A 13,676-nucleotide genomic window follows, 5' to 3' on the forward strand; every position below is an offset into this window, starting at 1 on the left:
CCATTTCCTGGTGTGAATGGGGCAGCAGTGATAGCGACATGAAAATCAATGAAACTTGCATCTTCGGATCGGCCTCAAGAGAGGCATCCAGCGATCTTACCCAGAAGCGGTGGGAGTCTCAGATCGAAATGCAAATAGGGGTCCTGCGCTGCTTGCAGGATTCTCAGACTGTTTTCATCTGCGACATTGCTGGAACACGCCCATGATCTACTGCCGTTGCAAGTCGGGAGAGAGCCATTCTCAGCGTTATTTTCAGGGATCCTCACCTAACAAGGTAAATCACTGGAAAGTCTTTTGCTTATTTGCTAATTGGAAATTTGGCTCTCTGCACCTGTTATTGCTGGAACTGCCTCTACAGTCTAGTGCACTTAGAGGGAGCTTCTGCCAGTTCTCAGGTTGGCATCATGGGAATGGTGGTTGGGTTACCACTTTCTGGAGAAGGAAGAGGAGGGGGAGGGGAGAAGGAACAGCAGAAGGAAAGGCCACCCATAGCTATTGCTGAGGGAGGTAAGGTAGAAGGAGGAGAGCTAGAAGGTCACCCTACCCACCCAGAGTCCTCAGATCCTGAATCTCATATCTGCAGCTTTTGGAAGAGCAATGAGTAAGGATGCTGTGCTTCTCCAGAGAGGCTCAGAAATGTGTCACCTCTTGCGGCAGGAACAACAGCCTACATGCACACATCCTTGCCTGAGGAAATAAAAGTGAAAACTGCCCTCAGTTTTTTTCCCCTCAAATGCCAGGCTGCAGCATTGTGAACATCAGCTAGTCTTCAGTCCATGCCAGCATCACATGGGTGACACTGTTCATTGACTTCGATGGAAATGAAAATCGGGAGAGATGTATAACAGATGGATAGATTAATATCACCCGTTTTACACTATCACTCAAGGTCTAAATTACCCCCAAGGACAGCACAATTTGCCTACTGGAAACAGGGGGTTGAATGGAGTTAAGTCAGGGTTATGTGAGAAGGAATTTGAAAGTCTATATTAAAGGACCTTTAAACCTTTATTCCCAACAGTTCAGTGGAGAGGACAACAACAACCAAAACAACAACTTGCATTTATATAGCACCTTTAACACAGTAAAAAATCTCAAGGCACTTCATAGTTTTTTGAAGGGGTAACCAAGAAGATAGATGAGGGCTGTGCAGTAGACGTGGTCTACATGGACTTCAGCAAAGCATTTGACAAGGTACCGCATGGTAGGTTGTTACATAAGGTTAAATCTCATGGGATCCAAGGTGAGGTAGCCAATTGGATACAAAATTGGATTGACGACAGAAGACAGAGGGTGGTTGTCGAGGGTTGTTTTTCAAACTGGATGCCTGTGTCCAGCGGTGTGCCTCAGGGATCGGTGCTGGGTCCGCTGTTATTTGTTATTTATATTAATGATTTGGATGAGAATTTAGGAGGCATGGTTAGTAAGTTTGCAGATGACACCAAGATTGGTGGCATTGTGGACAGTGAAGAAGGTTATCTAGGATTGCAGCGGGATCTTGATAAATTGGGCCAGTGGGCCGATGAATGGCAGATGGAGTTTAATTTAGATAAATGTGAGGTGATGCATTTTGGTAGATCGAATCGGGCCAGGACCTACTCCGTTAATGGTAGGGCGTTGGGGAGAGTTATAGAACAAAGAGATCTAGGAGTACAGATTCATAGCTCCTTGAAAGTGGAGTCACAGGTGGATAGGGTGGTGAAGAAGGCATTCAGCATGCTTGGTTTCATTGGTCAGAACATTGAATGCAGGAGTTGGGATGTCTTGTTGAAGTTGTACAGGGCATTGGTGAGGCCACACTTGGAGTACTGTGTACAGTTCTGGTCACCCTATTATAGAAAGGATATTATTAAACTAGAAAGAGTGCAGAAAAGATTTACTAGGATGCTACCGGGACTTGATGGTTTGACTTACAGGGAGAGGTTAGACAGACTGGGACTTTATTCCCTGGAGAGTAGGAGGTTAAGGGGTGATCTTATAGAAGTCTATAAAATAATGAGGGGCATAGATAAGGTCGATAGTCAAAATCTTTTCCCAAAGGTAGGGGAGTCTATAACGAGGGGGCACAGATTTAAGGTGAGAGGGGAGAGATACAAAAGGATCCAGAGGGGCAATTTTTTCACTCAAAGGGTGGTGAGTGTCTGGAACGAGCTGCCAGAGGCAGTAGTAGAGGCGGGTACAATTTTGTCTTTTAAAAAGCATTTGGACAGTTACATGGGGAAGATGGGTATCGAGGGATATGGGCCAAGTGCAGGCAATTGGGACTAGCTTAGTGGTATAAACTGGGCGACATGGACATGTTGGGCCGAAGGGCCTGTTTCCATGTTGTAACTTCTATGATTCTATGATTCTATAGGAGCATTATCAGGCAAGATTTGAATAGTGAAGTAACCTGTCTGAAGAAATAGCTACATTGCAAGTCTATACTTCAAAGGTTACTAATAATAGTTGTACTAATGTAGTAGACTGCTTTGATGTATTTGTATTGTAATTAGTTCTCTTGCCTGAGGATTGCTATGTTAACCTGCTGCTGATATAACAAGGTTGATTTAGTGGAACAGTTTATCAAGTGCAACTATCTTTATGCAGAATGTTGCAAACAGCACTGACAACTCAAAAGTGTTAAGTTCAAAGTATTAAACCAGACTCCACAATCCCAAACCACATCAGCCTCCTGTGCATCCTGTGTGCCCGTGACTCAGAGATCATAGTATCATCGTAGTTGATGATACTGTGATCATCAACTATGATCATAGTATCATCAACTATGCACAGGAGGCCGCCATTCGGCCCATCACACCTGAGCCGGCTCTTCGAAAGAGCAATCCAATTAGTCCCATTCCGCTGCTCTTTCCCCATAGCCCTGTAATTTTTTTCCCTTCAAGTATTTATCTAATTCCCTTTCGAAAGTTACTATTGAATCTGCTTCCACCACCCTTTCAGGCAGTGCATTCCAGATCATTACAACTCGCTGCGTAAAAAAAATGTTTCCTCATGTCACCTCTGGTTCTTCTGTCAATCACCTTAAATCTGTGTCCTCTGGTTACCGACCCTTCTGCCACTGGAAACAGTTTCTCTTTATTTACCCTATCAAAACCGTTCATGATTTTGAACTTCTCTATTAAATCTCACCTTAACCTTCTCTGCTCTAAGGTGAACAACCCCAACTTCTCCAATCAATCCACATAATTGATGTCCCTCATCCCTGGCACCATTCTAGGAAATCTCCTCTGCATGCTCTCTAAGGCCTTGACATCCTTCCTAAAGAAGCCTAGAATTGAACTCTATACTCCAACTGAGGCCTAACCAGTGTTTTATAAAGGTTTAGCATAATCTCCAATATGGGATACATATGCTTCCTTTCTCAAAAAAAAACAGTCTTATTACCTTGTCCTGCCACCTTCAAAGATTTGTGTATGTGCGCCCCCAGGTCTCTCTGTTCCTGCACCCCCTTTAAAATTGTACCATTTAGTTGGTAATGCCTCTCCTCGTTCTTCCGACCAAAATTAATCACTTCTTACTTTTCTGTGTTAAGTTCCATCTGCCGTCTGTTTGCTCATATTCTCTACCCCAGAGGGCTGTGGATGCTGAGTCATTGAGTACATTCAAGATAGATAGATTTTTGGACTCTAGGGGAATCAAGGGATATGGGGATCGAGCAGGAAAGTGGAGTTGAGGCCAAAGATCAGCCATGATCTGATTGAATTTAAAAATTCAATTTAAAAAAGGAAGGAGAGAGAAAACAGGGAACACTAGCCTAGCAGTAGGAGGGAAAATGCTAGAGTCTATTATAAAGGATGTGACACTTAGAAAATATCAGCGAGATTAGACAAAGCCAACATGGGTTTATCATGGATCATTAAATAAATTTAAAACAGAAATCGACAGTTTCCTAGAAGTAAAGGGAATTAGGGGTTACGGGGAGCGGGCAGGAAATTGGACATGAATTTAGATTTGAGGTTAGGATCAGATCAGCCATGATCTTATTGAATGGCGGAGCAGGCTCGAGGGGCCGATTGGCCGACTCCTGCTCCTATTTCTTATGTTCTTATGTTCTTATGTAAATCATGTTTGACAAACCTACTGGAGTTTTTTGAGGATGTAACTGGTAGAATAGATAAGGGAGAACCAGTGGATGTGGTTTATTTGGATTTTCAGAAGGCCTTTGATAAAGTCCCACATAAGAGGTTAGTGTGCAAAATTAAAGCACATGGAATTGGGGGTAATATACTGGCATGCATTAAAAATTGGTTAACAGACAGGAAACAGAGAGTAGGAATAAATGGGTCTTTTTCGGGGTGGCAGGCGGTGACTAGTGGGGTACCGCAGGGATCAGTGCTTGGGCCCCAGCTAATCGCAATATATATCAATGATTTGGATGAGGGAACCAAATGCAATATTTTCAAGTTTGCTGATGACACAAAACTAGGTGAGATTGTGAGATGTGAGGAGGATGAAAAGAGGCTTCAAGGAGATTTAGACAAGTTGAGTGAGTGGGCAAATACATGGCAAATGCAGTATAATGTGGATAAATGTGAAGTTATCCACTTTGGAAGGAAAAACAGAAAGGCTGAGTATTATTTAAATGGTGATAGATTGGGAAATGTTAAGGTACAAAGGGACCTGGGTGACCTTGTACATCAGTCACTGAAAGCAAACACGCAGGTGCAGCAAGTAGTTCGGAAGGCAAATGGTATGTTGGCCTTCATTGCAAGAAGATTTGAGTACAGGAGCAAGGATGTCTTACTGCAGTTATACAGGACCTTGGTAAGATCACACCTGGAGTATTGTGTGCAGTTTTGGTCTCCTTACCTAAGAAGGGATATATTTGCCATAGAGGGAGTGCAGCGAAAGTTCACCAGACTGATTCCTGGGATGGCAGGACTGTTGTATGAGGAGAGATTGGGTCGACTCGGCCTGTATTCACTCAAGTTTAGAAGAATGAGAGGGGATCTCATTGAAACATATAAAATTCTGACAGGGCTAGACAGACTGGATGCAGGGAGGATGTTTCCCCTGGCTGGGGGGTCCAGAACGAGGGGTACGGGGTAGGATATTTAGGACTGAGATGAGGAGAAATTTCTTCACTCAGTGGATGGTGAACCTGTGGAATTCTCTACCACAGAAGGCTTTGGAGGCCAAGTTACTGAATATATTTAAGAAGGAGCTAGATAGATTTCTAGACACAAAAGGCATCAAGGGATATGGGGAGAGAGCGGGAATGTGGTATTGAGATAAAGGATCAGCCATGATCATATTGAATGGCGGAGCAGGCTCGAGGGGCCGTATGGCTTACTCCTGCTCCTATTTCTTATGTTCTCATTTCACCAGTCTGTCTATGTCCTCCTGAAGTCTGTTACTGTCCTCCACATTGTTTATTATATTTCCGAGTTTCGTATCATCTGCAAACTTTGAAATTATACTTTGAAATGATGGGTTGGTCAGATGGGCGGAACAGTGGCAAATGGAATTTAACCCGGAAAAGTGCGAGGTGATGCACTTTGGAGGGACTAACAAGGCAAGGGAATACACAATGAATGGGAGGACCCTAGGCAAGACAGAGGGTCAGAGGGATCTTGGTGTGCAAGTTCACAGATCCCTGAAGGCGGCGGAACAGGTAGATAAGGTGGTAAAGAAGGCATATGGGATACTTGCCTTTATTAGCCGAGGCATAGAATATAAGAGCAAGGAGGTTATGATGGAGCTGTATAAAACACTGGTTAGGCCACAGCTGGAGTACTGTGTGCAGTTCTGGTCGCCACACTACAGGAAGGATGTGATCGCTTTGGAGAGGGTGCAGAGGAGATTCACCAGGATGTTACCAGGGCTGGAGCGCTTCAGCTATGAAGAGAGACTGGGAAGATTGGGTTTGTTTTCCTTGGAGCAGAGGAGGCTGAGGGGGGACATGATTGAGGTGTACAAAATTATGAGGGGCACAGATAGGATGGATACTAAGGAGGTTTTTCCCTTCGTTGAGGGTTCTATAACAAGGGGACATAGATTCAAGGTAAAAGGCGGGAGGTTTAGAGGGGATTTGAGAAAGAACTTTTTCACCCAGAGGGTGGTTGGAGTCTGGAACTCACTGCCTGAAAGGGTTGTGGAGGCAGGAACCCTCACAACATTCAAGAAGCATTTGGATGAGCACTTGAAATGCCATAGCATACAAGGCTACGGACCAAATGCTGGAATATGGGATTAGAGTAGACAGGGCTTGATGGCCGGCGCGGACACGATGGGCCGAAGGGCCTCTATCCGTGCTGTATAACTCTATGACTCTATGACCCAAGTCCAGGTCATTAATATATGTTAAAAACAGCAGTGGTCCTAATAGTGAGCCGTGGGGAACACCATTGTATACTTTCCCCAGTCTGAAAAACAACTGTTCGCCACTACTCTCTGCTTTCTGTCCCCTATCCAATTTTGTATCCACGCTGCCACTGTCCCTTTAATCCCATGGGCTTTAATTTTGCTAACAAGTCTATTATGTGGTACTTTATCAAATGCCTTTTGAAAGTCCATATACACAACTTCAACCGCACTACACAACCCTCTCTGTTAGTTACTTCAAAGAACTCAATCAAGTTAGTCAAACACGATTTTCCTTTAACAAATCTGTACTGACTTTCATTTATTAGTCCTTATTTTTCCAAGTGCCAATTAATTTTGTCCCGGATTATTGTCTCTAAAAGTTTCCCCACCACCGACGTTAAGCTGACTGGCCTGTAATTGTTGGGTTTATCCCTCTCCCCTTTTTTGAACAGGTGTGTGACATTTACAATCCTCCAGTCCTCCGGCACCATCCCCATAACTAAGGAGGATTGGAAGATTGTGGCCAGAGCCTCAGCAATTTCCACCCGTACTTCCCTCAGTAACTTAGAAAGCATCCCATCTGGACCGGGTGACTTTTCTACTTTGATTGCTGCTAATCTTTTAAGTACCTCCTCTTTATCTATTTTTATCCAATCCAATATTGCTACTACCTCCTCCTTTACTGCGACAATGGCAGTATCCTCTTCTCTAGTGAAGACGGATATGAAGTATTCATTTAGGACCACAGCCATGCCCTCTGCCTCCACAAGAAGACCTCCTTTTTTGTTCCTAATAGGTCCCAGCCTTTCACTATTTATATGATTATAAAAAGACTTTTGGGTTCCCCTTTATGCTACCTGCTAATCTATTCTCATACTCTCTCTTTGACCCTCTTATCCCCTTTTTTAGATCTCCTCTGTACTTTCTGTATTCAGCCTACTGAATTATGAACCTTACATTTGTTATAAGCCTCCTTTTTCTGTTTCATTTTAATCTCTATATGTTTGGTCATCTAGGGAGCTCCAGCTTTGGATGCCCTTCCTTTCCCCCTCATAGGAATGTGTCTACTCTGTACCCGAACCAACTCCTCCTTGAAGGCCTCCCATTGTTTAACTACTGTTTTACCCACCAATTTTTGATTCTAATCCACCTGGGCAAGATCCCTTTTTAACTCACTGGAAATAGCCCTCCTCCAGTTAAATTTTCACATTTGATTGTTCCTTGTCCTTTTCCAAAACTATTCTAAACCGAAATGCTCCCCCCGAAACATGCTTCCCCTGCCCACTTCATTCCCCAGAACTAGATCGAGCACTGTTTCCTTCCTCGTTGGGTGTCATCGACAGTGCTATCAAGCTCACCAATAACCTGCTCACCGATGCTCAGTATGGGTTCCGCCAGGACCACTCGGCTCCAGATCTCATTACAGCCTTGGTCCAAACATGGACAAAAGAGCTGAATTCCAGAGGTGAGGTGAGAGTGACTGCCCTTGACATCAAGGCAGCATTTGACAGAGTGTGGCACCAAAGAGCCCTAGTAAAATTGAAGTCAATGGGAATCAAGGGGGAAAACTCTCCAGTGGCTGGAGTCATACCTAGCACAAAGGAAGATGGTAGTGGTTGTTGGAGGCCAATCATCTCAGCCCCAGGACATTGCTGCAGGAGTTCCTCAGGGCAGTGTCCTAGGCCCAACCATTTTCAGCTGCTTCATCAATGACCTTCCCTCCATCATAAGGTCAGAAATGGGGATGTTCGCTGATGATTGCACAGTGTTCAGTTCCATTCGCAACCCCTCAAATAATGAAGCAGTCTGAGCCTGCATGCAGCAAGACCTGGACAACATCCAGGCTTGGGCTCATAAGTGGCAAGTAACATTTGCGCCAGACAAGTGCCAGGCAATGACCATCTCCAACAAGAGAGGGTCTAACCACCTCCCCTTGATATTCAACGGCATTACCATCGCCGAATCCCCCACCATCAACATCCTGGGGGTCACCATTGACCAGAAACTTAACTGGACCAGCCATATAAATACTGTGGCTACAACAGCAGGTCAGAGGCTGGGTATTCTGCAGCGAGTGACTCACCTCCTGACTCCCCAAAGCCTTTCCATCATCTACAAGGCACAAGTCAGGAGTGTGATGGAATACTCTCCACTTGCCTGGATGAGTACAGCTCCAACAACACTCAAGAAGCTCGACACCATCCAGGACAAAGCAGCCCGCTTGATTGGCATGCCATCCATCACTCTAAACATTCACTCCCTTCACCACCGGTGCGCTGTGGCTGCAGCGTGTACTATCCACAGGATGCACTGCAGCAACTCACCAAGGCTTCTTCGACAGCACCTCCCAAACCCGCGACCTCTACCACCTAGAAGGACAAGAGCAGCAGGTGCATGGGAACAACACCACCTGCACGTTCCCCTCCAAGTCACACACCATCCCGACTTGGAAATATATCGCCGTTCCTTCATCATCGCTGGGTCAAAATCCTGGAACTCCCTTCCTAACAGCACTGTGGGAGAACCTTCACCACACGGACTGCAGCGGTTCAAGAAGGCGGATCACCACCACCTTCTCAAGGGCAATTAGGGATGGGCAATAAATGCCAGCCTCGCCAACGGCGTCCACATCCCATGAACGAATAAAAAAAAACACACTGTTCCGGAAAGTTCTCTTGTACACATTTCCTGACTTTACCTGTTTCTCAGTAAGGATCACTCGGCCAAGCAGCTGATTCTCCAGACCCTTCATGGTTACAGTGAAGTCGATGATGGATGTTTTGGCACTAATTTCTGGAGTGTAGGCAGGGTTTGGAAGTTTTGTTGTAATGTAAAACATGAATCCAGTCATTACATCAGTTTCTTTATCTCCCACTTTTACCTGCACAAAAATAATCAATAAAAATATTATTAATGTAATCTTATACCACATTTCTCTTTTTTGCTTCCTCCCCTGGATGTTGAGGCCTTGGAGATGGTGCAGTGGAAATTTACTAGAATGAAACTAGGGATGAGGGACTTCAGTTATGTGGAGAGACTAGATAAGCTGAGGCTGTTCTTCTTAGAGCAGAGAAGATTAAGATGAGATTTAATATAAATGTTCAAAATTATGAAGGGTTTTGATAGAGTAAATAAGGAGAACATGTTTCCACTGACAGGAGGATCGGTAACCAGAGGACACAGATTTAAGATAATTGGCAAAAGAACCAGAGAGGAGATGAGGAGAATTTTTTTAACGCAGCGAGTTATGATCTGGAATGCACTGACTGAAAGGGTGATGGAAGCAGATTCAATAGCAACTTTCAAAAGAGAATTGGGTATATACTTAAAAAGGAAGAACTTGCAGGGCTATGGGAAAGAGTGGGACTAGTTGGATTGATATTTCAAAGAGCTGGCACAGGCATGATGAGCCAAATGGCCTCCTTTTGTGCTGTATGATTCTATGATTCTTTTCATGGTGCATGTTCCTTCTTTACTTGGGAGGTGTGCCTTCTGGACAGTGAAATAGATAAAGCATCACTTTCTTTCTCAACATTGGACATGCAGCTGCTGTAAAGCTCTCCATCTAGTAGGTCATCAGAGACTCGACAAAAGTAATTGCTCTTCTGGTAAATAGACTTAAACATTAACCAGTAGCTTATTCATGGCTGGAATTGGGAGCAGCTCTCAACGTAATGTTATCACTGTCAAACTTCAGTAGTCTGGTAATAGAGCTTTCTGGAATAACTGCTGGGAATTTCCTCGGGAGTTCTCCAGATTAACTGCTGTACCTTGAGCGGATGATCAGTGGAAACCCTGCTAATGGCTTTATCCGGGGTTTCCGCCGATCTTCTGCTGAAGTTCTGACAGACGATCTGCAGAAATTCCCAGCGAACAGCTTTTTCCTTCAGCTGCAGGTAATTCACTTTCTACCAAACTTGATGGTGAAAGTCCTACCACCAAGGCCTACTGGATTGGCTAGGCCAAACTTCCTGCAGCAAAGACAAAGTAAATGATTAGCCCCCTGTGTTATTGGAGATCGAAGGGAAGTCTGTCCAATCTGAATAGGCTCAAGCATATGGTCTATTTACTTTAAAGCAGCGTAGACTTAGAGGTGACCAGATAGAGATCTATAAAATAATTAAAAGGACTGGTTAGCATCCCTATTGATAGATTATTCCAGTTTAACAGATTAGGGAACTCGAGTTTAAACTACGTAAGAGTAGGAATAGACTGGATGTTAGGCAGTTCTTCTTTTCCCAGAGAGTAGTGAGCCTCTAGAATACATTGCCGGCTGGTGTGGTGGATGCTGACTCTCTGTATCCAGAGGGAGCTGAACCTGTTGCTGACTGGGGCAGAGATCGCATCATATAGAAGATAAGTGTCTTTACAGGTAAATCTTGGTCCATATGATCTCTTGAGGGGGTTGGAGAGACATTTTCCAGTGTATTTTTCCCTTATTGCCCCTGGGTTTTTTCTCTGTTTTTTGACTGTCCTAGGAAATTACATAGCTCTGTGGGGTGGTGGGAAGGGAGGAAGTGTTTAGTCACGATGCCCCGGCCATCATGAATGTGGGACAGGCTTGCTGGACCAGCTGGTCTTTTCTTGCACGTCAATTTCGTATGTTGGTATGAATACTGCTTCCATATTTGTGGAGACTTGTCTAGCATCTCTCACACTGTACTGACTTGAACACAAGAAAAATGGGTTGTCTTATGGGCAATCTTCTCACATCTCTACTCGCCACATCACTACCTTTCTAGTTTTGATTTTATCTGTACTATGGTCACTGCTACTTTTGTGTACCTCCCAAAGTCCAAATGCACCATCCTACACTCTCTTCCCCCCCACTGTGTTGGGTGGTGTATAAATTGTATCCATCTGATCCATTATGTGAACTGCCTGTGAATTTCTAGGGTCAGCCTAATTATAATACAATCGGCAAGCTCTTGCAATGGGAAACAACTTTTAATGAGTACTTGTCTGTTAAAGGGAGGAAATCACAATGTTGCAGGATATAAAAGCTTGGCATCCGAAAGGGATAAGCATCCAGAAAGATCAAACTGAAGAAATAAGCAATCATGTGTGCCAAAAATGTCTCAAAGCAGCTGAGTAGGCTACAGAACAAGGCAGAAGAAGGTTTCCTCTTCGCCAGTGAAACAAATCAGTCTGGGGGAAATGGGAGGAGATTGCCTCTAATGTAAAAGCCCTTTTCAGAATGCCATTTAAATGGAAACAGTGCAGGAATAAACTCAATAACCTCACAAAAGGTAGAAGAACCCACCTGGCCCTACATTAAGAGTATACAGAAACATGTTTGGCACTTATAATTATCAGCCCTTCACAGTCTCACAAATCTCACCATGAAATCCTAAGAGGCAGTCAGATGTCCTCTATACTTCCAGCTGGAAGTGATCCTTCACTCATATCCTTGCATGCATTCATCTCAAAAACAATCCTATCTAATGGAACCGACGGCTGCATGCAGTAGAAGTAGGGGGGCTGTTGCCAGCTCAGGGATTAGTACCAACTTCTGTTGTTGTTGTAATTTCTGCTATTCTCTTGGAGAGGGTACAGAGCAGATTCACCAGAATGATACCAGTGCGTAAAGGCTTAAAGTATACAGTCAGGTTGCATAAACTTGCTTTGTATTCCCTTGAGTTTAGAAGGTTGAGGGGTGATCTAATTGAGGGGTTTAAAATGATAAAGGGATTCAATCGGGTAGATTCAGACAAACTATTTCCTCCAGTGGGGGAGCCCAAAACAAAGAGGCGCAATCTTAAAACTAGAGCTAGGCCATTAAGGAGTAAAATCAGCAAGTGCTTTTTCACACAATGGGTGGTGGAAATCTGGAAATAACTCCAGTACAGAAATGTTCAGTGCAGCTGTGACTTGTACACTGGGGTAGAGTTTGGCTGCAGGTCTTCTTGCAGCAAATGGCATAATTTAATCACAGTTTCCCTGGTGAACTGAAGCCTCCACAAACACTGCTTCATGGACAAGTAGAGATACATGTGCTTCTGTCTCTATATTCCAGGCTGGAGTTCTGGTTAATGGGTTCAGAGTGCTTCAGATACAGCCTCATCACCTTTAACCAAAAAGCAGATACAGACTAATTCCCTGTGGAAAACTCATTACGGCAACAAGAGCACTCATTTACATTTACACATATCTGCCCACAAACTGGTGGATGTTGCCTGGAGGCAGTGCAAGTCCAATCAGAAAATCAGACAGAATGCAAAATCAATGGAGATCCAATTTTTTGATCAGGATCACCCAATTTATGCGTGTAAATTGGATGAATATGATTGTAGAATCTACCTTATTGCCTCCTGCTCTAATTTATTTTTTTGCAGGACCTCAATACTCTGGAAAGCCTCAGTCTTTTCTTTCTACATGGCTTCTGGGTGGGGTGGGGAATGTATGTATTGTGATGCATACATGTACAACTGTATGGGACAGACTGAATGGACCAGTAGGTCTTTTCCTGTCTGTCATTTCTCGCATGTTCTAGAGTTTCAAACTGAAGTTTGGCATCACCTAATCTCTACTTCCAAATTTACCTGCTCTTCCACTCTTTTGAACCTTGGTGGCATCCTGCACTGTGGGTCTTTGGCCTTCACCTAGGCTTCACATTATTAAAGTCAGCCCAGATTACATTCAGAGGTATATTTTAGGTGTGTAGGTTTGGGAATACAATAGTTGAGGGTCTTATGGTCTTGGTGGTAGAACTTTAGTCAGTTACAACTGTTAAGGATGGGTTGAGCATTCTGAAGGTAGTGAGATATCTCTACAATATTAATTCACCTTAAAGGTGGTCCCAGATTTGATGAAGTTTTTCTCCAACACATTATCCAGTGCAGGATCCAACTCTTCCTGCACGTCTTCCAATAGCAGAGGACGTCCAAGTGACAAGGAGTCCTCCAGGTGATTCCGGAAATATTTATGATTAAGTGATGTTATCTTTGAAACAAAAGGAATTAGTATTTAGAATTCAAATTTCATTTACCCTACACTGATCAACTGCATTAATTGCAAAGCTGTTATATCTCTACAGTTTGTTATGAAACTAGAGGACCGAAGTACATTTAAGCAGCATTACATCGGTTCAAGGTGGATGGGCTACTCGCCCATTTACATTGCATTAGGTGGGCGTAGGCACAATTGAACAGCCAAGGTGCCCCCTTGATTTTCAATTGATCGCTGCTCCTTTTTCAGGTGAGCAGCTTCTGTTGCTGATCTATTAAGTCCAAGAATATAGAAAGTTCAGAGGGGAAGTGAAAAAGGAAATAAAAGGGGCAAAGAGAGAATGAGAGAATAGAGTGACGGCCAACATAAAAGGGAATCCAAAAGTATTCTACAGACATGATAACAGTAAATGGGTAGTA

General features: G+C 43.8%; 1 protein-coding gene across 1 annotated transcript in view; it reads right to left on the reverse strand.

Annotated features, from left to right (window-relative positions):
• LOC137322210 (dynein axonemal heavy chain 8-like) overlaps positions 1–13,676 on the reverse strand; it is a 1,468,904-nt gene that overhangs the window by 128,492 nt on the left and 1,326,736 nt on the right. Inside the window, exons 76-77 of the mRNA XM_067985326.1 lie at positions 13,096–13,251; positions 9,008–9,190 (exon numbers count right to left, since the gene is read on the reverse strand). Of these exons, the coding sequence (XP_067841427.1) occupies positions 9,008–9,190; positions 13,096–13,251 (339 nt within the window). The remainder of the gene's footprint in view (positions 1–9,007; positions 9,191–13,095; positions 13,252–13,676) is intronic.

This window comes from Heptranchias perlo, chromosome 5 (assembly GCF_035084215.1).
Source record: "Heptranchias perlo isolate sHepPer1 chromosome 5, sHepPer1.hap1, whole genome shotgun sequence".
Lineage (NCBI taxonomy): Eukaryota > Metazoa > Chordata > Chondrichthyes > Hexanchiformes > Hexanchidae > Heptranchias > Heptranchias perlo.